This window comes from Oreochromis niloticus, linkage group LG20 (assembly GCF_001858045.2).
Source record: "Oreochromis niloticus isolate F11D_XX linkage group LG20, O_niloticus_UMD_NMBU, whole genome shotgun sequence".
NCBI classification, from domain to species: Eukaryota; Metazoa; Chordata; class Actinopteri; order Cichliformes; family Cichlidae; genus Oreochromis; species Oreochromis niloticus.
Genome location: NC_031984.2, coordinates 17,406,253 through 17,433,797, shown reverse-complemented (window position 1 = coordinate 17,433,797; position 27,545 = coordinate 17,406,253). Strand labels below are relative to the sequence as shown.

The 27,545-nt window shown below is 40.7% G+C and overlaps 4 protein-coding genes across 7 annotated transcripts in view; 2 read left to right on the top strand and 2 right to left on the bottom strand.

Annotated features, from left to right (window-relative positions):
• The window catches only part of LOC100697880 (cyclin-dependent kinase 17), a 39,032-nt gene extending 36,888 nt beyond the window's left edge, over positions 1-2,144 (bottom strand). The window contains exon 1 of one of the 3 annotated variants that reach the window (XM_005477963.2): positions 2,009-2,144. The gene's annotated coding sequence lies outside the window, so the exon portion shown is untranslated. Of the gene's footprint in view, positions 1-1,525; positions 1,618-1,996 lie in introns of those variants that run through there. The other 2 variants (XM_019349742.2, XM_025901373.1) reach the window with 2 other exon arrangements.
• p4htma (prolyl 4-hydroxylase, transmembrane a) lies at positions 1,579-12,183 on the top strand. The gene is made up of 9 exons (XM_005478140.4): positions 1,579-2,307; positions 2,569-2,650; positions 6,304-6,500; positions 6,654-6,744; positions 7,611-7,773; positions 7,892-8,077; positions 8,283-8,373; positions 8,530-8,653; positions 11,455-12,183. The coding sequence occupies exons 1-9, from the start codon at positions 1,939-1,941 to the stop codon at positions 11,661-11,663; spliced, it is 1,512 nt and encodes a 503-aa protein (XP_005478197.1). The 5' UTR covers positions 1,579-1,938; the 3' UTR covers positions 11,664-12,183.
• Positions 2,868-13,487, bottom strand: LOC102083184 (secreted frizzled-related protein 5). Of its 2 annotated transcripts, none has more exons than XM_005477970.3 (5): positions 13,356-13,487; positions 4,258-4,438; positions 3,590-3,765; positions 3,421-3,507; positions 2,868-3,314 (listed from the first exon to the last, which is right to left on the bottom strand). In XM_005477970.3, the coding sequence occupies exons 2-5, from the start codon at positions 4,434-4,436 to the stop codon at positions 2,995-2,997; spliced, it is 762 nt and encodes a 253-aa protein (XP_005478027.1). In that variant the 5' UTR covers positions 4,437-4,438; positions 13,356-13,487; the 3' UTR covers positions 2,868-2,994. The 2 variants fall into 2 exon arrangements, with proteins under 2 accessions (XP_005478027.1, XP_025757161.1); XM_025901376.1 differs by having other exon boundaries at positions 3,590-3,747.
• A 217-nt stretch (positions 13,488-13,704) lies between these two features.
• si:ch211-117c9.5 (sodium- and chloride-dependent creatine transporter 1) lies at positions 13,705-27,543 on the top strand. The gene is made up of 14 exons (XM_005477971.4): positions 13,705-14,077; positions 15,372-15,668; positions 18,823-18,954; positions 19,037-19,373; positions 19,644-19,776; positions 20,923-21,057; positions 21,173-21,276; positions 23,955-24,079; positions 24,188-24,300; positions 25,097-25,237; positions 25,709-25,811; positions 25,901-26,001; positions 26,084-26,254; positions 26,481-27,543. The coding sequence occupies exons 1-14, from the start codon at positions 14,047-14,049 to the stop codon at positions 26,607-26,609; spliced, it is 2,052 nt and encodes a 683-aa protein (XP_005478028.1). The 5' UTR covers positions 13,705-14,046; the 3' UTR covers positions 26,610-27,543.
• The last annotated feature ends 2 nt before the right edge of the window (positions 27,544-27,545 follow it).

The following is a 27,545-nucleotide window of genomic DNA, read 5'->3' as shown; positions in this document are numbered from 1 at the left end:
CCTGTACATTTCCAAACCATACACACCCTATCCATTAAATTCATCTGCCATAAGAAAATGCCACAAACAAATATATCTATAGAGCAGAAGTAAATGGTTCTTACATATCTTACTCTTTAAAATAAATATGTTCTCACATGACAACCATCTTCCTTTTATTTTCCAGCTGCTCCCTTTAGGGGTCCCCACAACATATCATCTGCCTCCTTCTCACTCTATCACTAGCATCCTAGTCTGTCACACTAACCCTCTGCATGCCCTCTTTCACTGCATCCACAAACGTCTTCCTCTTCCTCCTGCCTGGCAGCTCCATCTTCAATATTCTTTGCCCAACAAATCCACTATTCCTCCTTTGCACATGTCCAAACCAGCTCAAATTTACCACTCTTATATATAAATAAGCTTAACAAATTTTACAGCATAATACAATAAATGTCTGCATTGCTTATCAAATTACAAAACACTCTTGAGCAGACAGAAGAGTATAATCTCATTAGCCCCACATCATCATATGATGATTTTTTTTATTAAGCAGAAATTATAGCTATGCATTCAAAAAACAGTGAATAACAAGTGAATAAATGCATAATATTATAATTCGAAGACAAATCACAGCTTGTGTTAGAGAATGAATATATACTTATAATTAAATATAAGCTGTGATTATTGATTTTGTTACATAAAGTGTAATATAGTTAATTAAAAGATGGCCTGAGTCTGCATTTATTTTATGACTAATCGGTAAAATGTGGACAATAGAAAAGTTTCCAGAATCAAAATATCTCAGGTGCTGCTTTTGATTTTGTTTGCATCTGTCTCTGTAACCTCCCCTCTTTGCAGACTACTTATGCTGGCTTCAGTGACATTATAGAATAGATGCGTAATACTCAAAAATCGATGGAATTAAATCTATGAATTTCATATAACCAAAAATGTTAGAAGCAAAATGGGGGGAATGATTATTAAAATACTGTTTGGGGAAAAAGTTATAAAACTTTTTAAGCAGTTTTTGACTTTGAATAATTTAACCGGTTATTAATATAATTGTAGTTGTTATGTTTCAGTAATAATTAAAATTAAAGCAAAGTTAGATAATGCTTTAAAATAACTGTCCAACAAATGTGGTTGTTGTTTAGCAAGACACACTTTACCAGGAGTTTGACACAAATAACCTGAAGAGTAAATTTTAGCTCATTTCAGATACACTTTAGAGGGAATACTGCACTTTTTTTCTCCCAGAATGCTTATTTCACTACTACATATTAACATTTTACAGCTTTTAGGGTAATAAAACGTGAACGGTGCAGTATTAAACTTGCAGTCACTCTCTAAGAGTTGTTGCACCAGGCAGTTCTTCTCTAAACCTCTCAGACGGTCAACTGCGTGGAGCCTGAAGAAGTAAAATCATGGGGACCAAAGTAATTCAGCAAAGCTTAGAGAAAAGTCGAAAATAATTTAAAACGAGTAATTAAATACAAGCTCTTTTTGTTCGGCTGTGCGCCATTAGAGGCCGCTATGGATTTACCAAGACTTCCGAAACGACGACCTGCTCCATCGTGACTCTTTGGCTTGTCCGTCCTGTTGTTAGGCAGGTTGTCAGGGGCAGCACATCTGTTAGCTAAAGGGGGATTAGGGTACTTCAGTTAATGATGAACTATATATTAAACGAAGTACACGGCTGTGGGCATACCTGCTTTTTTGCGCGAAGCTGTCTGACTTCTTTGACTGAAAGCGGCAGAGACGACAAGGTTTATTTTTCTCGAAACAGTCAGAGGTTTAACGCCGAGTTTGCTACATAGGTAGCTAGCTAGTTGAGGTTTCCTAACGTCAAGCCATCAGACAAACCAAACCTGGTTGACTTTTGCAATAACTTTACACAATACTTATACATATTTATATCCAGCTTTCAGTTGGTGCAATAATAATTATAGTAATAACATGGAAGCCGCTCAGGAATATCTAAAAGAGCAGAACGAATTTGACGACAATGACGAACCTTCATCTTTACCTTACAATTCCCCGTTTCGCTCCACTCGTCTACACATCCAGAGGAGTAATGTCTGCTCTCGGGCTTATTTCGTCGTGGTCATGGTCTTCTTTCATGTTTACATCCTAAATGTTATCGCCCTGCTGCTCTACGTGCACTACAACAACGGGCCTGGGGATCTTGTGAGTGGAGACGGAGGGTCCTCAGCTGCTGACAGCGATAGTGGGAAGAGTCTACCCCATCCTGCCCCGTCCTCCAGAGAGCTGCATGTGGAGGACTACAGTCAAAGCTTCAGTCTCCCTCGCATTGAGGGGATACGGGTAAGAAACGGGGACAATATCGGTATGATAGTTTGACATTTCGACTGAAAGATTATTGCTCCCATATACATTACTTCCTGTAAAGTTAAGTCAGTATTTCTTTCTAGTTAAAACAGTTTCAACTGCATTTAACCAACCTGAAGTATTTAAACATGTAAAGTAATTGGTGTGACATGGAAGTGCTATAGCAAAAACCATTGTGTGTGTACACATACTTGGCCAATAAAGCTGATTCTGATTATGTCTTTTGTGCGTCTGCAGGTTGGACATGTTCAGAGGGTGTCTCTTGTCCCAGACAAAACACATGAAATGAAGACGCTTAGTCTGAAACCATTGCTGTTTGGTAAGCCTTGCAAATAAAGACCAGGTGTAAAGAAACTAAAAAAAAATTGTATATTTTCTATTTAACATCTTTTATTTCTTTGAACTACTCTGCCTGAGTGGCACGGTGCAGCTGATATTGATTGAGCACTGTAGTTGTGACCCTGTTACTGTCTGGTAATTTTTCCTGAACCAATAGTTTGGATATGATTTGGAAAAAAACCCAACAAAACAACAAATGAAACAAGAAAAGGTTTATTTACAGGCTTATGATTTAATTCTAAACATTGTCCCCTAACCACAGCTGTTTAGTGCTTGTTTCAGTTCAAGTCAGCTATTCGACTTTTTCTACCTAAACATATAATCCTAGTTTCTGCATCGGTATTGTTTCCACTTGCGTGCAGCTGCCATCAGGTTCTTGTCTTGTTTCTGCCAGGCGAAAGCTTTGTTGACCACCAGGCGCTCCCCTTGCACTGTTCCTGTCACAAGAAAGGTGCCGCCTCGTGGGTGTTGGCGTGTCATGTTCCTCACGCAGGTGGCATCTCTCTCCAGCCACAGCTCGATGCGCGAGCGCAGCTGACCACCTAACAAGGGTCCCTGCTTCAGGACGTCCAGTTTACCAGCCAGTGAGAACTGAGATAGACTGACTGGGCTGTATTTGAGCCTTGTCAGTCGTAGTTTCACGACTGGGAAGATGGCAGATAAGCACAAGTCCTTAGTCACATTTACTGTTTATCGAACCTTACATGTGTGTGATAATTATAAAATCAAAAAATATATATTGATACTCACCAAAATCACTCCTACAAAAAGTCTCAAGTAAATCATTTGATGAGGAGGCCTCTTCCAGCTCACAGTCCCGACAGCTCGCCTGTGGCGCTGAAATAGTTAAACCACTAATTGAATCACTTGTTGAGTAAAGTCAGCATCAGCAGGTGTGTCTGCGTAGCTCGTTTCTCACCTCTACGCCCTGCTGTGTCAGCGGTGGTGTTAGTGATGGAGGAGATACACATGAGATGGTCCGCGGGATACTGGTCACACCGCAGAATTTCGGGCCATGGGTAGCCATAGCAACTCATGATCGGTGCGCAGCTGTCCCGTACGGATTCACACAAGCTCCTGCAGGGTGAGATAAATCTGATGAAGAAGAGATGGAGAGGAAAGATGGGCAGCAATTAGTAGATGAAGGGGTTGAAATCAATACCACAGTGCTGGACAACACAACACTTGATTAAAAGAGATTTGGTCCTTGTTTTTTTGTTCTTCACACCTGAGACTGCTAATGTGATAAAGAGGAGATTTAGTTTTTTTTGGTGGCCTGGATTCTCTGTGAAATCAGGGCTTTCCCGCTGAGACTGCTGCACAGTTTGCATAGTTGTCAAAAGCGTTATCCCTTGATGACTGTGCTCCTAAATAACATTTTCATTAACCTAGCAGTTTGGAAAAAAATTTTCTGTTAATAAGTCTGGAGCTACTTGTGGTTATCTTCTGCTTTCAGCGATCATGACTCCTGCAGTATTACACTATCCAGTCCATTTCTAAACAAAAACATGGGACATAACGATTCCTATAAAAAGTCAGATTAATATGAAAAAAAAATTCTAGTATAAAAGATATATGAAAACTTACCTGTCAAGGCAGAGGGGAGCAAAGAGAGAGCAGAGGAAGATGCGGGCATCAGGGTGGCACTCTCTGGCAAGGAGTGGCAACCAGCTGGCGCTCTGTTGTACAGCCTCAGCAGGAGTCTCATGGCCCAGCAGGTTGGGCATCCTCATGGTGTTATAGCCAATGTTTTGGCACAGGGCCATCCCTAATGGGATAGAGACACAGCGAGAGGAGCTGCTGGGTTCCCATAGTTCGTCTTCGCTGATAGAAAGTGTGGACTTGAAGTTACTAATACCAGGCTCTCCTAGAACTTCGCTATCCCCTCCTGGAAAAACTCTTGGTTTAGAAACACTGGTATCTCCTAATCCAGTTTCACTGTTGTCCACAATACTCGCCCTGTGTCCCTTGTTCTTTACCCCAGATCGAACCTTACCCTCTGCCCTCACTCGTTCCTCCATCCCTGTACTTACTCTCCCGGTACTCACCGCTAATAGACTAATAGGCCCAGCAAGCAGAAGGATGAATAGCAGGGAGGAATAATGGGAGGACATTCTGGATATTTAATGAGGACAAAGCTCTTAAGCTCAGAAGGCAAAAAGTAGGAGGAATCCTCAAGTGTCTCTTTTGAGTAATTGATGATCGCTGTGTGAAAGTGATGGAGAGGATGGCCAAATAGGTGTATTTATAGTGGGTGGTGAGCAGATCTGCATAGGAAGGGGGTAAGGGGTGGTGTAGAGAACAGTTAGGAAAAGGAGAAGAGTGCATATTAAAAGAGAAACATGGATGCACTTGCATGGATCGGCAGATATAAATGTGTATTATAGAGCCAGGTTAATCATTTGGCATTTGCATACTTTGCATACATTAAGGCAGATGCAGACCCTGATAGTAGTGAAACTCGTCACTTCTTTCCAACCCACATTTTCGTTCAACCCACACTTAACTACCTTGTTTCCCTTTGTTGTCTTTGTTTATGCATTATTTATGCATCATTTTTTTTATAAATACTTCTTTCTCATTAGAAACTTGTATTGTTCTTAATAGTAAAGAGATTGTTACTGCCCACAGGAGGAGGCAACTTTCCACTAAGAGATGTTCAAGAGAAGTTCATCAGAAATTCTCCTGAAATGACAGAACATCTGAGACCCATGTGCAGATAGTAAAGTGCACGCTTTTGCATTGTGTATAAACATTTGCGTAGGATGCAAATAAAATTGGCGTTGTCCTGCTGTGCAGCCGTGGCCTGATTCCTGTTCAGACAAGCAGGTCACTTCCTTTCCGGGGGAGAAAGAGAGACAGTGGTGGGAGGGAGAAGAGGAAGGCTCAGTCCCCCTTCATTCATATCAGTTGTCACAATTAATGAGGCTTGACTGGACTGGGGGTTAACCAAGGGTGCAGTGTAAAAGGCACGGGTGACAAACAAGGCCCCTACTGTACAAGCGCCAGACCTGCCGGAAGCCTTTTATTAGGATGGAAAATGACTGAGAGACATGGATGAATTATAGGAAATCACGTTTGTAATGTTTGCCTTTATACTGTATCTAATTCAAGAATACTTATTTGTTTGTTGGTGTAACATATTTTTTGGGAAACACAGGTGGACCTGCTGAAAGAAATATTTAGGAGCCAAAAAGGAGAATTGGGAACCTCGTTTTTTTGTTGTTGAAAAACATTAATTTTAAAAACTGTAAGGCAGTTTGTCATTAAAGTTGGCATCACCCTAATGCAGAATGAACTCACACATCATTAGAGACATAAGATTCAAAGAGTCAAAATAAAAAGTATAAAATAATATAAAAAATAAACTAAAAAAAGAGGAATATGTATGATTTAATCTAATTAGAACAAACTGTCTATATGGAATTGAGAACTGAGGAGAAGCTTACATTATTCTCATTCTGTAAGATGGAAAATTTTAGATTTCCCATAAAGTCTGTAATGGACAGTCTCATGGCTTTGTGCATTAGATAATGTGAAATAAATTGGTATTTCATGCAGTATGGAGTCACATGTGCCAAAGGCTCCAATGGATCATAACATCTGCTACTACTGTCTTTATGTTCCTGTCAGAGATCCCTGGCTTCCTGTCTGAGGAGGAGTGCCGTGTGGTGGTGCAGCTGGCTCAGCTCAAGGGCTTAATGGACAGCCAGGCAACAGCATCCAGCCAGGAACAAGAGGAGTCAAACCAGCCACTGCTTTCACTCAGCACAGAAGAGGTCTTCAGTCTATTGGACTTGAACCAAGATGGGCTGCTTCAGAAGCAGGAGGTGATGAGAGAGAAACATTGTGCATCTGCAGTTGCAGGAGGAAAATTGATTTCCAGAAAAAGTCATTTTCTATGTAATGTAAAATTAGATGAACTGTCAGAACATGTTTTGCTTTCTGCTGAGATGAGAAAAACACTCTGGTCTTTCCTCTAGATTGTGAGTCATTCACATTCTCAAGATGGAACTTGGTTGAGTCCCGACAATCTACGGCAGATACTGACCGGTCTGGAATCCTGCCCAACAGGTCCGTGCTCGTGTAGTTCAAATATACATCTCTAAATTTCTTCTGTCCTGAGTGACTCTATTTAGAAAAGCATAATTGGATAAAGATGTAACTAAAATTAATTTTTAATTATTTAATTTTGAAACCTGTGTCCCTAAAATACTTGAAACCTAGAAAACATAATGTCAAAACATGCTATTCGTTTTTTTTAGCTAGTCGCAACTGGTCTCCATCTGCTTTCAGCAAACTTGTTACATACTCAGTAAATAAGTGCAGGTCAAATTCAAGTGTGTAAATACTAGGCTAGTCTCCTTCAGTTGTCTGTGAGTGCTTCTGCAGTGGCTGTGTACTGGTAAGAATAGAGTTAACTGCTCACTGGTGGCTGTGATTGCGTGCGAGTCTGTGAGTGGCAAGGCAGGAAGAAGAGTGACACCCTTTTGACCTGATAGCATTGTGCCAGGCGTTCTACACATCCCAGTCCGGATGTGCCTCGTCCCATCTCATTAAAAACCGATTATTCTCCAACCCCTTTTCTTAATTTTCCCCCGGATACCCTGTATCCCCCCACCTCCCTCCTCCACACTTTTTGGTTTACCAACCCACCCCCCTTCCCTGGCCATCTCTTCTCTGGCACCCTGGAGCTATTGTTGCGGCTGGGACGCTGTCTCCCAGGGGAACTGATGGGGACCAGACAATCATTTTTGCTGAGAGTAAAAGCATATTTTTACAGACAGAGACAAAAGGAATTGAAGAAAAGAAAGAATGGAGGCTGTTATAGCTTACTGTTTCCTCTAGTAGAATTCAAAAATAAATCATACTGAAACTGAAATCATGACACTGCTTAACTGAAAGACTGGTTTCTTCTTATTTGTGTATATGTCTGGCAGGGATGCTGACATTGGGGGATTTTAGGCATGTTTATGATGTATCCCAGCATCCAGGACAAGAGAAAAGTGGGAAGCTTCATAGTCAGTTCAAACAAAGGAGCAAGCATACCTGGCTTTTCCAAGGCCCAGGATCTCACCATGTGCTGCGCACACTCAGGAACAGGTCACTATCCACACACACACACACACACACTTTATTGTGGCGTTATTCATCCACACTCCTGTATCTAAGTCTTAAGATGTGTTATTGTCATAAAAAATTTTTTCTTACTTTTACACAGAGTAACCAGTCTGACACGTCTGCCCTCTGCATTAGTTGAATTGAGCGAACCACTGCAGGTCATTCGCTATGAACATGGAGACTTTAGTAACTCACACTATGACAGCAGCCCTTCCAACTCAGAGACAACTTGTGCGCATACACGATTGGCAGGAAACACGTCTGCTCTCACCGAGGTCCCTTGCCGGTATGTATCTCTTCTGTTGTAATATAATGTAATATTTCTTTTTTTTTACAAAGTACTTTTAAAATTCACTTTTATTAACAGGTTGTTGTCAGACAGTTTCATGGTATTTGTGTAACAGAACAATGTCCCTTTTCATAGGCAGGAAGCCCTTTTCCCCCAATTTTTTGCATCTCTATTTATTGCTTCCTTTCTTATTTTATTCCAGGTATCTTACAGTTTTATTCTACCTCACCTCTGTAGAAGAAGGTGGTGAAGTCACCTTTCCTGTGGCAGACAATCGCACCTATGAGGAGCAGGTGAGTGTGCCTTCATATTGTACCTTACTTTTTCCACTGTGTTTCACACCTGCGTATGATAATTCAGAGAGATGATGAGCCATGGAAAGAAATCTGACACTTACTAGACTTATTAGACAAAAGCTGTTTACAGTTTTTTTTTTTCTCGTGTCCTAGGCACTTGTCCAGGATGGAGTTGATTTAACAGACACCCAGGAGACATGTAGTAGAGGGAATCTGAGAATTAAACCTACTGCTGGGACAGTTCTCCTGTGGTACAACCATCTCTCTGATGGTAGAGGTAAGAATAGAAGATTTTAGCTATATTATTTGCACACACAGTCAGTAAGCAGTCCAGTATGCTAATTTTGTCTGTCCGTTATTTAATAGTTTTATTTCAGTCTTATTGAATTGTGACAAAATAATCTCTGTACATCTGAATGAGTGGCAGGAAAATTCTTTGTAAAGCACAAAAGCTCATTTACTACTGAATCATTTTAAGAACAGGATCACAAATCATTCAGTGTGACATTAGACAGTATTCATGTAACCTCAGAGCTCGCCACATCCATGACACAAATAACTAGGTTTAAAAGCCGGGGTTCAGCATTGAAAACATCTCGATAACTTCACAACATATTGTATGATTAAAAAAGTCATGGTAAAAGGAAAGTGTGTCCTCTTTCAATTCTAAGGTTTTACATATCAGTCCACAATCTTCAGTCTTAATTAGATAACTGCAACCTCAGATGAACATGATCACATGACATTTTACACAGTCATTATTTTTTAAAAGCACTAAGCCAAACAGCAGAGTCAGTGTATGAAAAACATATACCCCATGATTAAATGGCTTGTACAACCATCTTTAGAAGCAGTCACTTGAGGTCAGTGTTTTCTGTACGAGTCTGTGACTTTATCTGTCTCGATGGAAGATATTTTGGCTCATGCTTCTTTACAGCTTTGCTTCATTTATTTGAGGTTTGCAGTTATCCATTTATGCACAGCTCTCTTGAGTTTCTGCAACAACATCTCAGTCAGGTTGAGGTCTGTTCTTTAACTGGGCCATTGCAGCACCTTTACTCATTTCTTTTTCAGCCATTCTGTTGTTGATTTGCTGAGGTGGTGGGGATCATTGGCCCTAATTTACTAACAGTGCTTATGAACAAACAGAAAAATCTGTGATTGATCAATAGTTTCGTACCTGAATTTGTTCCCTTGACCATTGTTTATACACATGGTCAAGTCCCTCTGACCATGTGTATAAACAACTCCCAGCCTGGCTGCCTTGCGAATTAAAAAAAAAAAAAAATCTTTAAACTGAATACTACTACTAAAAATAATGATAAAAATTATTATTGCTTTTCAGTTAATATTTAAGGTGTTAAAGCTACCGTAAGTAATGAGAATACTCGAAATTGTTAGGGAATCTGGATTCTTTTTTTTCCTTTTTTTTTATTGCATTGAGTTTCTAACATGCAGCCAGTAGATTAGGCTGTATGGACCTTGGCCTCCACCTGTTTTTCTTTTTTTCGTGCTGTCTTGTTCATATCACCTTTGATTCCAAAGTTTGTTTGTTTTTTTTACTTGAACCACAGTGTCTGTCTCAGAGCAAATCATATTCAGCACTCCTGTTATTTCAGCCTGAGTGTCGCTATTCATCTATTTATTTGAACAATTGTCACTCCTGTGGAAACACTTCAGAAACCTGTGCCTTTTCTGGTTTCCTCCTTGAACTTCAGACACTATTATAGAATGACTTTCTCCTTATTTGTAGTCTACAAATGCAGGCTTCTCTCCTACCATACCGTCGTCTCCGCTTTCTCTGCTTCACCTGGAGGGAAATGTGTTTCCTTATATAGAAAAATTGGGGCAGGGCAGTATGCAGATAGTATGCAAATAGTTTGGAAACTCCACAAGCCTGTGCCCACTACGGCATGTGCGTTTCATAAATCAGACGATGACTTTAAGTGGGAACTCATTTTTTGTGCAGGGTAGGAACGATTACACACATATATTAGTAAACGAGGCCCATAATCCTTTTACACGACCCAGTTTTGGATGAGCTTTAGCTGTCAGATAGAACAGCTCAAATTTGACGCTAGAATTTTTTGACATGCAAAGGAGTTCAAGGTTAAATCAATAATTATTGCAAGGTCCCCAGGCTATATAGCAAGCCCAGATTATCATCCCTCCACCACCATGCTTGACAGGTGGCGTGAAGGGTTTGTGCTGATAAACTGTATTTAAATTTCTCCAAACGTTCCAGTAGTTTTTTGGTCTGTTCAGATATAACATAGAGGATCTCTCTTGGAAACACTTCCAAACAAGCCACACTTATTCAATCTTTTTCTAATTGTACCATCATGAACGTTAGCATTTTACATGGTAACTGAGGCCTGTAGAGTCTGAGATGTAGTTCATCTGGGTTTTTGCGGTCTTTCTAATTACTGTGGAGTCTGACCTAAGGGTGAAATTGCTTTGATATCTGTTCCTGGGAAGACTGTTTCAAATGTTTTCCACTTGTGAATAATATTTTTTAACTGCAGAACGATGGACTTTAAATTGTCTTGGAAATGGCCTTATGAGTCTTCCTGTCATTGCAGCGGTCTTTCTTCTTTGGCATTTTGTTAACACACAGCTGAATTCTCCAGACCAGCAAACTGCCAGAACTTCTGCTTTTATAGAGTTTCTCACACTCGCTGATGAACGGTTAATCAACTGAATTTGTTTAGCAGCAATGGGCTGCTGCTGCTACTTATCATTTTAATTCCTATAGAAGTAGTAAGTGCACTGCGTCTCATTTTGGCTTAACATTTGTTAAAAATAACAAATAAATAATGACATGGTGTAATGTGTCATTGTTCATCTGAAGTTGTATTTACTTAATTTAATGACCTTTTAATGTCTTGATATGTGAAACCTTAGAATTGAAAGAGGGTGTACTTTATTTTTAACCTGATTATATTTAACTTGTGGTAAATGGTCAGCACAGTGCAGCAAACATCAAATCTGTAAATCATTAAGTTGTACGTCTAAATGTTCGTCACTGCTAAAACTTTTTCTTCTTCTTAAACGCTGCTTCTCTCCTGGCTTCCACAGGTTGGATGGGTGAATTAGATGAGTATTCCCTTCACGGCGACTGTCCAGTCAGACGTGGAGTGAAGTGGGTGGCCAACAGCTGGATAAATGTGGACCCAGATTACCACCAACAAGCCCGCTACCAGAGAGTAGTTGCTCAAAGGCATCAAGCTAAATCAGGCATGGATTATCAGTCTCTCTCACACAGCGACCTCCACCAGGATCTATAGCTGGCTGTTTTTATTGAGAAAAGTTATTCTAATTTTAAAACTGGGTCAGTTTTGCATCATTGCAGCCAATGAGTTCTGACAGATGTTTTTTTGTTTGTTTATTTTAACATTGCCAGATGTTGTAGTCAGTTTGAAAATTGCACAAAACAGCACTACATATCTCTGTCTTGCACGTTTAGTGAATTTTATTAGGGAGTTTAATTTGCAGTTATGGAGGCATATTTATATAGCACAATTAACAAGTACACATAAATGTAACAGTGGCAATGCCATTCTTTATGAAACTCCACAAGCCTTACAAATGTAGAGTAATAGTCAGATTATATATGGGCTCCATGTGTGAACAGGAAAAGATGCAGTTATGTTTAAGAGATAAGTCTGCTTACCTCCCTTCCTTTTAGGTTTACTACGCTGCTCCTCCTCTTACAGGTCTATGTCATTTATTGTTATGGAATTCAAGCCTTTTGTTACAAGCCATATTCATCACAGTATACATAAGTGAATGTGTTCCCGAGGGAAATTCCCTTGAACTCCTGTATGTCTATTTTGTTCATCAGTTTTCCTTAAAGTGAAAATGAGCTTTCATCATGATGTGTCATTTAATAAGGCGATTGCAGGAATCTTGTACACTGTATAGAATGATCACTTGTCACACTGGCTGTGCAAGGCCAGTCCTTCAGGAGTAATTTAAATTAGATTTTCTAGTATTTCAACTTGTGTGTTTTTATTCTCACAACTCAAAGCATGTTTAATTGTCTGAGACTATTTATTTCAGTGTTATTTATTGTCACCGTCTGGTGATTTAAGTTAAATGAATGCATATTTATAAAAGCTTGATGTTGCAGTGCATCTGTGTTTTATTGTATTTGATATGTCATTAAATACAGTATACAAAGCAATGGTACAAAAATATTAGTGGTGTTGTGTAACTGCTCACATCATGTTATATACAGAATCACCACTAGATGTCGTCTAACATCATGTACAGTTATTTCTGTGACTTGAATATGAGGTAGTTGTGATATACACGGGGAACTTGTCGGCAATAGTCCCTTTGGATGAGCGACTGATGACGTCAGCGCACATGCGTTACTGACGTTGGGTGATGGAGGTTTCACATTCTGGGCAGACAGGTGCTGTACGTGTCTCATAAAACTCAAATCGAAACTAACTGAAAACCAACACGCCTCTTACTTAAAACAACAGCAATCTTCAGTCTTCATTCAAAGTTGCCATGCATTAAAAATGTTGCTCGCGTGAATTAAAGATCAGATTTATAAATGTAAAAAATACATTTTAAGAAATCTCTGAATCTATATTTATATATTTGGGGTGTATTGACATTTTTTATCTTTGTAAGCAGATCCGTAACTACGCAGAAAGACCTCTGACAGTGACAGTGAACGATAATCTGCAGACGATTACATAAAAGTGAATTTCTAGAGAAATCCAAATGCGTAGGCTAACTCTGAGTGTGCATACACCTGAGAATTCTAGCGTTTTGATTGGCGTGCTGTAAACACACACAGCTCGGCTGGATCTCGGAACCACGTAAAACATTTTTACGTTTGTTGGTTTGTTTTTCTACACTGTCGTGGCGGATCTCCAAATGCTTGTGGAGACGCATCTACGTATATTGGTTCTGTTGCCCTGACTCCGGACTCACAGGCTCGCGCTGCCGGGCTGACATACCGTAGTAATGCTGTGCTGCTGATGCTGTGCACACCGCACTGGGCTCTCCTCGGCCAATCACGTCAGCTGGCGGCGGGAGGAGGCGGGGGAAGCGTCGGTCACAGCTAACGGACAGCAGAGCAGATCACATTCTTCGTCCGTCGAATTGCGGCATACCGTTCGGGATAATGGACTTGTAACTGGGCGATTTAAACACAAAAATCATTACCCTAAGGCGCAGTATAATTTTCATTTAGCTCTTATCCATGAGATTCTTCAGGCTTACCTTCAAGTGCTTCGTGGACTGCTTTTGAATCTCCTCCTGTCAACGGCTGAACTGACCGCGGCGCTTTGTGAAATTTTCCATCTCTTGGCTGAGCTGAGGGGTTCCAACGTGAGATAATTGAAAAAAAAAAAAACTGAGATTTTTTTTTTCAAGAAGGAGAAATAACAAACTCAGAAGATCCAAAAAAAAAAAAGAAGAAAAAAAAACCGAGACAACTGGAGCACTTAACAGTGTGGTTACATCTCCCTGTCTGCCTCTCTGAGCCCGCCGGGTGCCTTCTTTGGCCAGGCATTTAAAAACTTCAGCTGCCTCTGGCTAAATAAAAACAGCCAGCTTGCGCTTTTAAAAAATATAAATATATATATATACACATACATATATATATTTATATATATATATACATATTTTGTGCCGCTACTCAGCAGTATGTCACCTGAGTTGGAAGAGAACAGCCAAGGTGAGTATGACGTACTACCTCCACTGCTTAAAAATGACTTCTTAGGTAGGGTACCATATGAGTCAGCCACTAGCTAAAAACATAAACACAAGTAGGTGAATTAAAGCATCCCTGCTTCTGCCACAGCTTTAACATTATTAGGTGAGGATAAAAGCTTCCACACAGCTTCCAGCTGCGCTTAACCTGCTTCAAGTCTATTTTTTTTTTTACTGCATCATGCTTGTACAGAAAGGAAATATAAATAAACATGGGACCAGAAGCTAGTCATTTAAGGGTATTTGAGTCTCTAAGGCTACATCTCTAAGCCAGTGTAGCCTTAGAGATGTTCACTGGTGGTGAATACAGAAGACCCTCATGTCAGGGTATAGTCATTCAGGTTGGTTCAGCTTATGAATTTACTGTGCCTCAAGGATATGATGCAAAATACTTAGATCTGTGGTGAAGGCAGACACTGTATACCTGTGTTGCCCTCCAGGCATTTAAAAAACTTCAGCTGTCTCCGCATTATGTCCTTGAGCCATGGCCATTTTATTTAAGGACAGATTTTTTCTTGACTGTAAGCTGTTCCTCACACAGATGATTCATCAACCACAGGTATCCTCTTTTAAGGTTGCTCTGTAGATGCTCACATCCCTTACCTTCCCCACTCTTTTCTCATCCTCTGTTCACACACCCCCTCAAAACTGCTCTGATCTGGATTCATCTGCCTTTGAATCCAGCAAAGAGCGGCTCACTCTAATATCGTGGAAAGGCACTAAGTGCCACGTTACATTTGTGTTTGAGTGGTGCAGGAGAAAGAAGAAAAGCTTTGTAAGTAGCAGGGGAGCTTGAGATGTACCTTGAGGCGGCTTTATGCTGTGTTGTACCGCAGCACACTAATCAGTCTGTCTGTGAGACAGAGAGAATGAACATCGGGGGAGGGTGCAGTGATGACAGTATAACTGCAAATGGATGTGGGCAGTTTGCAAAAACAAATCTCATGTATGTGTATATTAAGATGTATTACACTCCTGTTACCGCTGGGGGGGAAAGTACGTAATAACTGGCCAAGCTTGCATTGACTATTTTAATGAATGGAAAGCGTGCAGCCTCTCTTTCTCTCTATTCAGCACGAGTGTGGTCTAAGAGACCAGAGCTGGTCTGTCCCCAGTGCTGACGTGTGATGCAAAGATCTGAAACTGTATACTTGCCAGATGATGTGTTGTAATATTTTATGCTGTTGTTATATTAATGCCATTTAGTCATTTCCATATCTTTGTGCTTGTTTTTGAATCAACCCTGTTCTTCTGTCCAGGTGAAATCAGTGTTCCCCAGCTGGACGCAGGGGCACTGTCTGAGGAGGAGGGCAGCGCATCAGCTCGCCCTCTGGTGCCTGTGCCTGGGGTGGGCTCAGGGTGCGATGACGGCGGAGGGGGTGGCCCAACGCAGACCCAGGACGATGCTGCGGCTGGAAATGGGTCTGTAACAGTACCAGCAGCGGAGAGAGAAACCTGGACCAGACAAATGGACTTCATCATGTCCTGTGTGGGTTTTGCTGTTGGCTTGGGCAACGTGTGGCGGTTCCCTTACCTGTGCTACAAAAATGGAGGAGGTGAGCTCTCCTGAGCACTGTGTAAATGTTCTGTGAGTAAAAAGTTAAGTGTGTATGACTGAGAAGCGGCATGGTGGCTCTGTGTTTAACACTGCCACTGTGGGGCAAGAAGGTTACGCGTGCAAACCAGCTGGTTGGCTTTCCGTGTGCATGTTCTTCCTAGCACAGATCAGAGACATGCATGTTTGGCTAATAAGCGATTCTATTGGTAGTAGATGTCTCTGTTGGACTGGCACCCTTTATCCTGCCTCCCAACTGTTGTCTGGTGGGATAGGTTCCAGCCACAGCATAAAATGGATAAATGACTGGTATTAAAAGCTAAAGAAAAAAAGCTACCACTAAGTATGAACTATAAATGTGCAAGAAAAAGTTAGGGTCTAGTTTGAATACATTAAAGTTCTTTTAATGCATGGATGCATTATTTAAAATAACCAATCTGGAAGATCCTTCATTTCACACCACTGATGTTATCTCCAAAAATTATACCAAAGTTATACCATGATAATTGCCCTTGTATCAAAAGGTGTCTCAGCTATCAGCCCCGAGGGTCACAATGCTGGTGAAAAAGTCCACTATTTAGCCACAAAACCACAATGGGACTAAGTCCTCACTGACCTCTTTATAATTGATAAAATACTATGAATACAATGATCAGCAACAAGAAATTCACCAATTTCCATGGTGGCATGAATAAAGTATTTATCTATCTGTGTATCTATGTATAAAATATTATTTAATTCAAAAAAGATTACGAGTTACAATTAGCTTGGTATCAAAATGAAACGTGTATTTAAAAAAGAGATTCTGGGGAAAACAACGTTTCTAAGTTATCCTTTAAAGTATGATTCTCTAACTGAACGATCATTTAGCAGCTAAAATAAACTCAGATAGGCAGAAGGACAACCGTGAAAGTCAATGCGATGAGATAAAGTTAGACAAAGCAGGGCCTGCGTGGCTGTGAACACGTAGCTCAAAAGCCATGCCCCATCATGTGATATCACCATATTTATTATAGCTGTCTGTTGCTTCATAGGCAGACTTAGGCCAAGCTGTCCTACGATCTTCCTCTTCCTTATGTTGGCATATGATGTTATTTGAGCTGTTTCAAGTCCTCCTTTCATCTGTGCCAACTTTGCTCACTCGTTACCTGACCTGACTGCAGCTTTTGGCCTAGACTTGTTCCTTATCTCTCTTATCTCTGCCCTACCCACTTTTCATTTTATTATGAGGTGTTTAGTTGAAGTAAAACTAAATGAGTGACTGTGTGTCTTAGTCCAGCCCTTTTTGTCTCCCGCCTATGTGTCTTGTGACGAGTGGCTCTGATACCCACCTTCTGGTATCATATAACAATAGCCTGCCTCACACAGTCCACCCCCCTGTGTTCCTGCCCAGCACTCATGAGACAAACAAAGGTGCTCTCTCCCACCCGTCTGCTGATAAGGAGGCATATGGATATGTCACACAATAACCGTCCTGTGACTGCGCCCCGTCCTTTCCCTCCGCGTCAGCGCAGTAACATCCGCTACAGTACTTCACTTTCCACCTTTGACCAACCCAGCGTACACCTTGTAACTCAACAAAAAGTATCAGATAAGAGCTGAGGCTTTTAGTGAGCACTGCTTGTTGGTGAAACAAGGACACGCTCCTCTGGAGACAATAACAGGTGAATACACTGTGAAAGCACAAAATTATTGCCCCGACAATCTCATCGTTTTATTTGTAACCCAGCTGTTAGGCCTGATGTGTCCGGTTTAGCTATGATTAGAGAGGATTTACTTAAGCCTATTAAGGATGCAGTTGCGTGATGATTTGGCCAATTTGTTTGGGTATGTCAGCACAAGAATTTTCTCCACTCATTCCATTCAGTCTTCCTATCGCATCTTTCTCCCCTTCTCTCTCTTTTCCTCTCTCTGCATCTCTCTCAGTCTCCCACCCCTTTCTCCCTTAGACTCTCGCTCACGAATGCTTCCTTATATGGCTACAGCCCTCTCCTCTCAGAGAATCACATAAAGAAAAATGAAGCGGATGAGAGAGAAATTGTAAAGCACTTGCAGAGCGAACCAGGTCAATGCCTTCGTGTGTCATTTTTGTTATTTGTTGAATCTCTGACACGCTGTTGTCCCAATTTTTCTGCCAGCCTCTCTGGTAATCTGTCCATCTTTCCCTCCTTTCTTCTTGGCCTCTTTCTGCTCTGCGTCATAGCTGGTCATGTGACTCCCTCCCATCTGCACGCTGTGGTGGCATAAGCGAGTTATGTTTATTACTATTCCAGCCAAATCATTGCAGGTAGATACAGGGAAGTAAATTCCTTGTGCCGCTTTTTTTTTTGCACCTTTTTGCTATGTTTTCTTCCTCCTCATCAGAGCAGGCTACAGTGTGAGAATTCAAAATGAAGTTATTTATAGAAAACACTTGCTCTGAGCCAGCTGCTGCTGATCAAAACAAGACAAGTCCTAGATGTCTCTATCAGGACTAATAATTCCCATCTGAGTCCATTGTCGTCTCACATTCCCATTTTTCTGTGTCCTCACCTTGCAGTTTCAGAGTTCAAGGACAAACTAGTGCAGTTGCCTCTGCACGCGGGAGACATTGTCTCCCACATTGACTTTCAGCACAGCTTTTATCTGTGGCCTTGTCTGTCCTCCTCCCTGACTCCCCCCCCCCCCACCCCCCCCCACCCCCACCCCCTGTGTTCTGTATTGCTTCTTCCTGTGCTGAACGCTTAATTACTATGAGCCTTGTTGGTGCGTGTGCAGTTTGCGTTCTTAAAGACATTAAATATGACTTTCATGTCACGTTTTCTGGCTGTTTTTTTGTCACACATATTCAAAGAGCCTGAATTTGTTAATTCTGCAGTTGAAATTAGAATAAATTACAATATGAATTAGTTGAATTTAATGCTAATGATATAATTAGTTGAAGATTTGAAGATATTAATGAATAGCATTTAATTGTCTCTAAATATGCTTCATAGCATAACTTCTGTGGGACATGAAAAAATGAAGTAATGTATTTCTCCATAGTTACTCATAGTTGTTTAATTTAGCACATGAGTCATTCATTATGTTTATTAAACAATATTAATATTACTATAGTACAGTATTGAACACTGTTTCTACCTGCCTGTGATGAGTATGAGTGCCGTGTGTTGCAGGGGTTTTCCTGATCCCTTACTTGTTGATTGTGTTCATCGGGGGCATCCCAGTCTTCTTCCTGGAGATTGCCCTGGGACAGTTCATGAAGCAGGGAGGGGTCTCTGCCTGGAACATCGCACCCCTCTTTAAAGGTACCTGCATGACATTTATCTGAAAAGCTATAAATCTAGCCACCATTTTTTGATTTAGAGCTCACCTCTCCTCCTCCATTAGGTCTGGGCTTGGCCTCAATGGTGATCGTGTTCTTCTGTAACACCTACTATATCATGATCCTGGTGTGGGGCCTCTACTTTCTCTTTCACTCTTTCACTAACCCACTGCCTTGGGCCACCTGCGGACACCCCTGGAACACCCCCAACTGTACACAGGACTTTCGACGCACCTGCCACAACCGCAGTACTTCCCAGCCTGCTCTACCATCGTCTGCCGCCTCCAACTCCAGCCTCCTCTCCTCCGCATCCCCGCTGAACCTCTCCTCAGCCCAGCTCCTCCTCAATGGCAGCTGCATGGATGCTGAGGGCCTGCGTTCTCCTGTCATTGAGTTTTGGGAGTATGTCATCCCTTGATTAAGCAGGCTTTCTGCAGTTTTTAAGTAGATTTTTAAGGCTGTGCACACAGGGTTTTTTTTACCAGTTGCAAAATGCATCTATTTTAAATTTTGCTTGCATTTATATGCCATTTGCAGGATGTATAAGGAAATATAGTTTCACTTGGAATCCAGCTGTGCACTTTGTATTTTAATATTATTTACCTCATAGCTTTAAATGTTTTTGTTGTGTTTGGAAACAATGTTTTTCACATCTTTTGTTCTTTCTTCTAGACGTAAAGTGCTTCGTCTGTCTGGAGGGCTGCACGAGCCCGGTGATATAAGCTATGAGATGGTGCTGTGTCTTATAGCCACCTGGATCATTGTTTACTTCTGCATGTGGAAAGGAGTTAAATCTACTGGCAAGGTAAAGTATTTTCTGCCTGTGCAATACATAATACATAATATTACAGGGCTGAGTGCAGATTAATATTTATATCTGTTAGTATGCTGCACATAAAAGGTTGTCAGGGATCATGGAGTGCAGTCTAATGTTCGAACGGCTTCATGGAAAGATTTAAATAATTGCAGCATTTTTGCCCTTTGACCCCAAATCAGCTTTAGTGTAATGTGGGGATCAGTGTCTAGGCTGGAACACAAATGACTCTAAATATATGCATACTTTTATTCTTTTAAAAGTTAGTCATATTCTGTATATCTTTTCACTCGGGCTGCAATCCCTAAATCTTTATTATGTAACACTCTATGTACAGACTGCTCAACCTTCCGTTTTGTAGTTGGCAAAAAAATGCCCATTCCTCATTCTTTTGAATCTCCTTATGCTGTAGCATATTGAGATGTGTGTGTTTGCATACTTGTGTCTCCAGAGTAGCCAAAGCTCATAGAGAGAGGGAAAAAATAATGAAAGCCACTGAGCCAGCCAGCTATAAGCCGATTAGTAACTTTCCACCATGTTTGAAAGCTGGAAAGGGGCTTTTCTGTCCATGTTCTCCCCTAGATCAAGGCAAATATGTGCTTTCTCACTGCTTTGCTCTCACCATACTGAAGCTTGGACTTGATTTTTCTATAAGGTAGCAAGGTAGCAAGCTGTGACTTTTTCTGTATAATGTGACAAAGACTGCATTCTGAAAAGGACTGCCAAAACCCCCTGCTATTGCAGGAGGTTTACAAAATATCTGGCTTTCCATTTACAGGCTACCTTTTCTCCAAAGTAATATGACAGGCCTCATTACACATCTACTACAGGAAGGACCTAATGGGCTTCTACTTATGACACGAGTATTTGCAAAGCAGGTAATTGTTTAATCAAAGTGATAAAAACATGCTTAGGCCCAGCTAGATAAGCTGATGAACCATGTTGATAAGCGTTAAACATTTCCAGCTAACCTGTTCATTTAAAATGAGGGGCCCAACTGTTTAGTTTTGTACTTTCACTTAATGCAAGTTACTGCACAGTCACAAACTTGACCTCCCCACCCCCAGTATGTCCCAGAAATTTTCCTAAAAGTATTTATAGGTGTGCTTAACAAGTCTTGTTTTTATCTCTCTGCAGGTTGTGTACTTCACAGCTCTCTTCCCTTACCTGGTTCTGGTTGTTCTTCTTGCCCATGGGGTCACTCTGCCTGGAGCGTTGGATGGCATTGTTTATTACCTGAAACCAGACTGGTCCAAACTCGGAGAAGCACAGGTTTAACTTTTGCATAAGCTTTGCTTTGGATAACAACTGTTCAAATGACATCTAAGAAATGTAAGTCAAAAAAATTGGGGGGAAAAATTACTCACATGTGTCTTTTCTTTAATAGGTGTGGATAGATGCCGGCACTCAGATTTTTTTCTCCTATGCCATCGGACTAGGTGCCCTGACTGCGCTGGGTAGCTACAATCGCTTCCATAACAACTGTTACCAGTGAGTTTATACACAACATAAAATCAGACACTACTGTCACTGAAAGGGGCCCAAAATCAACACAAAAACATAGCCTGAATCTGCATTCTGTTTCATGTGACTGTGGACTTCAGTACTAAAATAAACCAGAAAAAAATGTATTTCCACTACAAATAGGCTTTCTTTCACTATACACCCACTGACAGGGAGAAGCGCAACCTCAGCCTGACCTTGCTAATGATCACATGAAGACCCAAAAAGATCTGAAACATTCCCTCACTTGCACTTTGAATGCTTTATTGTAAGATCTGCTCTTTTCTCTGAACCCCACTATGACTATTAGACTAAAACTCTATGCATTAGAAGTCTGATCGAAGACTCACAGTCATAAATAGTCGTAAATATATAAGAGATCTATTTTATCTTCAAGCAAACATCCCTTTATGCATTTCCAACAAATGCAGAATATCAAGCATGCACTCAATGAAAACTCTCACATGGCTTCAATGAAAGTTTTCATTGGTTTGTAAGCTTGCATATGTTTAACCAGAACAGACAGATACGTAAACCTATTAAGAGCCTTTTGAGGTATTTGGCTACAAAGTAGTAACAAGGATTTTATTTTGATAAATCTCAAGCACTTACTTATTTAGAGGGCCCTTAACAGCATGGGCCACATTTTTATCCTCTCTTGACCACAAGTGAAAGTTGAAAAATGAGTTCACATGAGAGTTTTTCAGCCCTGTTTCTTACACACATTAAAGTAGGCCCAGAAATAGATGGCAAGATTTCTATAAGCTATTCTTAGAGTTGAGCATGTAATATATTTTGCATCTGGGGTACAGATTTCTTGCTTTAAAAGTAAACCAAACATAGCTTGATTTATGAGCTTTTAAATCACGATGGCTGCACTGGTTTAGGGATCAAACTATCAGCATGTCCATCTGCTGGTTCACCACTTATATGCCCCATATAAACTTCTTAAATCAGTGCACACACTGCCATAAGAGAATCTTTTACTGACTCAGGTGTGAATTGTTTAGAATATAGCAGTCAAAGGTCACAGTCATTGTGACCTCGCAAAACATATTCCTGGCCATAATGCAATAATTCCTCTGCTGATTCATATAAACACTGATATAAACACAGCCTAAGAATGCTAGCTGTGCACAAAAACAGCCAAGTAGTGATGCAAGCAAGAAGAACTGGATATTTCCATATATCATTTAATATTTATGATCATTTGACTTATCTCTTCAACCTATGACAGAAAAATGCAGTTTTATTGAGCAGTTTCTGGTGCCAAAGTTGCAAAGAAACAGCACACTGTTTTGCACCAAAGTCCTGGTCCAGCAAACTTCTTGGCTATGAGAGTAAAAACCTCAACCATGCAAGGGGGTGAGACCTGGCCAGTGAAATTTGCCCCTGTAGTGATGCTGGCAATTATTTTATTTTTAGCCTGTGGCGATAACCTCTTCTGGATTGAGCTTGATAAACCATTGATTGAGCTTTTATCAAAAGTTTAATCATTTACAAGCGTGCTACAAGTATAGATACAGGTATGTGGGGGGTTTTTTGCCTCGCTAACCAACACAGGAATTTCAAAAACCTTCAAGTGAAAAATTCATATGAAATAAAGAAATAACAGATATAAATGACAGACAAAATACAGTTTTTTTGAAAGTCCATCTATAAGTTGTGGAATATTAGGAAATGTAAATAAAAGTTCTAGACATTTATCGTAGATAAAGTTGACACCACTTTTTAATAACCAAAAGATGAACAGTTCTAGTATTTTATAAAAAAATAAGTAGTTTATTAGAGTGAGTGATTGGATCCTCTGAATATACTTACACAGTGTGTACACACAAATAGTAAGTTAAAAAATAAAAGTAAAGTTGGGGGTAGTTTTAGATAGATGGTAGCAGTTCTGTTATGTTTAGTATAACTTTTTTAATTCAGCATTTAACAACTATGTTTCCTGGTGTGTGATGACAATTACAGCCTCAAAGAGCGGCTCCATAACTTTAAGTCATTTGAACAGTTTGGGACTGCTTTCTTAAAACAAACTGTCATTCTGACTTGTTTTGATTGTGTACATCCACACACATTCTTTTGTGCACTGCCTCAGATTCGTACAGATAGTGGACTGAATTGCTGTTGAATGCATTTGTGTAACAGTGTTATAATAAACATCACAATGCAACTGTTGTTCGTACATTCTTCATATCAGTCAGCATTCTTGGTTAGACTTGTCAGAATAAACAAAGGATGCCTGCTCACCATGTAAACAGATAACAGAGACGTTGTTGACTTAATACTCATTAGAACATCCAATCTCCTAACATCACTGATATGCATCATAGATATACGATATATTGCATATATGGAACACGTAGTCAAGTAGTTTTCCTTTCATTCTGTATCCTCTGTGACCTTGAGACAGGCTTATGTGCTCTCTATTCTCCACCTGTCAACTGCAAAGACAACATCTGCTTTTAGAGAAATTGCTATTGATCCCCAATTTAGCATCCCGGCCCATCTCTACTCTCTATGCCAGTGTTTGTCTTGAGTCTCTGACACAGGCTTCATGTTACAGCACAAAATAATGCATCCTTTTATCTCATTTGATTATTTTATCTGATAGTTTCTTTGGGTTTTTTCAATTCTTCTTTCTTCTTCTCTGTATTTCTGTGTAGGGATGCATTTGTGCTCGCTCTCATCAACAGTGGAACCAGTTTCTTTGCCGGCTTTGTGGTATTCTCTGTGCTGGGTTTCATGGCTACAGAACAAGGAGTGGACATCAGTAAAGTAGCTGAGAGTGGTAAGAATACACCTTCCCCCTGACACGCTGTGTAATTTGTATTAAGTAATAAGCGTCACCAGTGAGAGCCACATGTCCATAATGATGGCTCTGTTTCTTAATGTGCAGGTCCAGGCCTGGCCTTTATAGCCTATCCCAAGGCTGTGACTCTGATGCCTCTGGCACCGCTCTGGGCAGCACTTTTCTTCTTCATGTTACTCATACTGGGGCTGGACAGTCAGGTACTAATGACTGACTTTCCTTTATGTCATAATTTTGGAGAAAGAACTTGTCTTACACAAGATATATACTAATTTTACTTGAATCTTACGTGCTTCTATTTTTTGGTGTCAGTGTAATTCCTTCTCTTTTTCTCTAATCCTTTCCTTTCACTAAGGGGGACAGAAACAGCCTGAAAAACCACTTTTAGGATTGCATTTCTCAGCTGCCTGTTTGTTGTGTGTCTGTTTGAGCCACTGCCTACATCCATTGTTTTACAGCCCAGGGATTTGTCAATGAGCTTCTGTGTGATTCACACAGAGAGCGTCTGTCTGCTCTCCATTCATTTACTCTCACTTTCAATTCTCTCCCTTTTCTTTCCCTTCTTTTTTTTAACTGGCATAGCCTATGAATATCCTGCTATCTCTATTAAATAATGTAAAAATAGCGTCGCAGCTGTTATCTGCTCCACTCATTATGGATGCTGAAATATGTTTCTGCAGAGATGCACATAAACATTCTTTTCCAGGGAGACAGAAACTGTTCATGATATAATTCTAACCTGCAAACTTTCAAGTGTCACTTCAGTGCATCTGATGTACGACGATTGTCTGAACGAGGAGTTTATAGAGTAGTTAGGGATGATACAGCGTCCACCTCTGTACTGAAAACAAGAACTAGCTCATTTCTGCACCTTCATGGATATTTTTGTGTGGTATTTAATGTGTCTGTGATATCAGACAAAAATACTAACACACACAGAGTCAAAGGATTCTCATTCACTTTTATTCCTCTATGTTGCCTCTTTTTCACCTCCAGTTTGTTGGGGTTGAAGGTTTAATAACAGGAATCATGGACATGCTGCCCCCGAAATATGCCCTGGGCTCGCTTCGGCGAGAGGTAGTAGCTGCCATCTGCTGCATCATCTGCTTCCTCATTGACATGTCCATGGTTACTGAGGTAAAGTCAAACTTTTTTATTGTTAGATGTCATTTAGTTGTATTCTTCAGAATTACGTATTTTTCTAGTTAGCTATTTGTAGATTACTACAGAGTACCTTTTTTGTATTATTCTAATAAGTAGGCAGATTTTATTTCTTACCAGTCTTGTAGTAAAGATACGTGTCCTTTATGTAGCTTCTCAAGTTCTCCATCATAACCTCCTTTAACTAATAATAAAATGTGTCTGTTGAAACTTGTAATTGGAACTGTAAACCACTCTTAGAAACAAACTGCTCACATATTGGCCCTTTTAGCCTTGTACCGCTGCTATGCTCCTAAATTTGTTAGAGTGAATGGATTCTGTCATTCAGACGTAGCTTTCAGTTTAGATTCGTGGAAAGATTAACGGAAGGAACTGCATGTCTGAAATGGATTATGAATTATTAAAAGGATGGCTCTGATGGTCTTCTGCTCTCACTGTTTCTATCAGGGAGGGATGTATGTCTTCCAGCTGTTTGACTACTACTCTGCCAGTGGCATCACGTTGTTGTGGCAGGCCTTCTGGGAGTGTGTGGTGGTTGCATGGGTGTATGGTGAGACTGTGCTTCACAAATACAGTACAAATTATACAAACTGCACCATTCAGGGCATTCTCATGACATCCTTACGTTACCCCTGTCAGGCGCAGACCGTTTCATGGACGATGTAGCTCGTATGATCGGCTATCAGCCCCTACCCTATATGAAGTGGTGTTGGTCCTACATCACACCTTTTGTCTGTGTGGTACGTGCTACTTCTTTTTTTTTTTTTTTAAGTAAACTGTATCTGCAAGTGGAAAACTAGTAATATCTTGGCATTCATATAGGGAGTGTTCCTGTTCCACGTGGTTAACTACAAGCCCCTGACCTACAACACAGTGTACACATACCCCATCTGGGGTGAAGCACTTGGCTGGGCGCTGGCCCTGTCCTCTATGCTTTGTATCCCTGTCACTGTTCTCTACAAACTACTGCGCTGCAAAGGATCTCTGCGGGAGGTCAGTATTCATGGGTGCTGGCATGTCTGTTCATTTGCATTCTCCTGTTTCTGTTTACTTTTGATCAGTAGGAATGCGTCTCCCTGGATGTTGCCATCGCTCGTCTATGAATTATTTGTTCAACTGATTTCCTCATTAATCATTAAAGAGGGCTCATTGCAGAAAACTAAATCGTCTGTCCAAAAAACAAACCAAAAAACAATGTCATTGTGTTTTTACTCTGTAGCGCTGGCAGCACCTAACCACACCAGTTTGGGGCAGACATCACCTGGAGTACCTGGCCCCTGAGAGTGAGGCTAAACTGCTGCCCCCTGCAGGAACCAAGGGGACACTGCTCTTTGAGAGTGTCATCTGATGAGCTGAGCTCTACAGAACAAAAGGGCCAAGGTCATCTTTGACAGCAGCAGACACGTACATACGCAAACAAACTTATAGATTAATTACACACCCTTCCGCTTTAAAACTATAAGAAAGACCTGGACAATGGACCAAAGATTAGATTGGAGAAAAACAACCATGTAGTCATCACATGCTGATATACCCTCTGCTCTGTTTTCTGACTCTACCTCGCTGGCTTGCCCCTCTCTTTCTATCCCACTCCTGCGTTTGTGCTGTTCTGTCCTGTATTGCTTTGTCTGTGTGATGTGTCCAGTGTAGTTTGCAATATCTTCCCTTTCCGCGCCTTCCTGTCCACGTTTTAACAGCCTCACCTCACAAGCAGTCATGCCATCTTCAATGAGCATAAACTTAAAAGAGTCTGATGACTTGTTTTAAAATTAAAGACCTCATATCTGCTGCTGATAGTGCCACGGTCTGAATGTTTATGTGTGTAGATGCATGTATGCCTGTGCCCTTGTGTTTATAACCCTATGTCATCACGTGCGCATGTGCGTGTCTGTATGAACGGGTGTTGCGTTAGACCGTGGCGGTGGTATTTTCCATTTATATGTAACATTGCCTTCGGCCATTGTTTCCTGCCAACTGTTCTCTGTGAATTAACTGTACAAAAAAACAAACTTCCATTTGTTAAAAACTAAAATGATCATGACAAGCAATGCATCACCAATTCCAGCTATGTATTATAAACTAACTTAAGTATCCAGTGTGTTGTACGGTCTGTGAATCAGTGTTAATATTTGGAGGGGATGATGATTATTATTTCCACACGAAGAGAAGGAGAGAAACCTCTGGGTGAGCTGTTTAAAGAGCAGGAGGCTGGGATGTCGGGAGGGGAGAGAGAATTGCTGTGACGCCTGGAGAGATGCAATAAATGGCCAGATAAAGATGGATG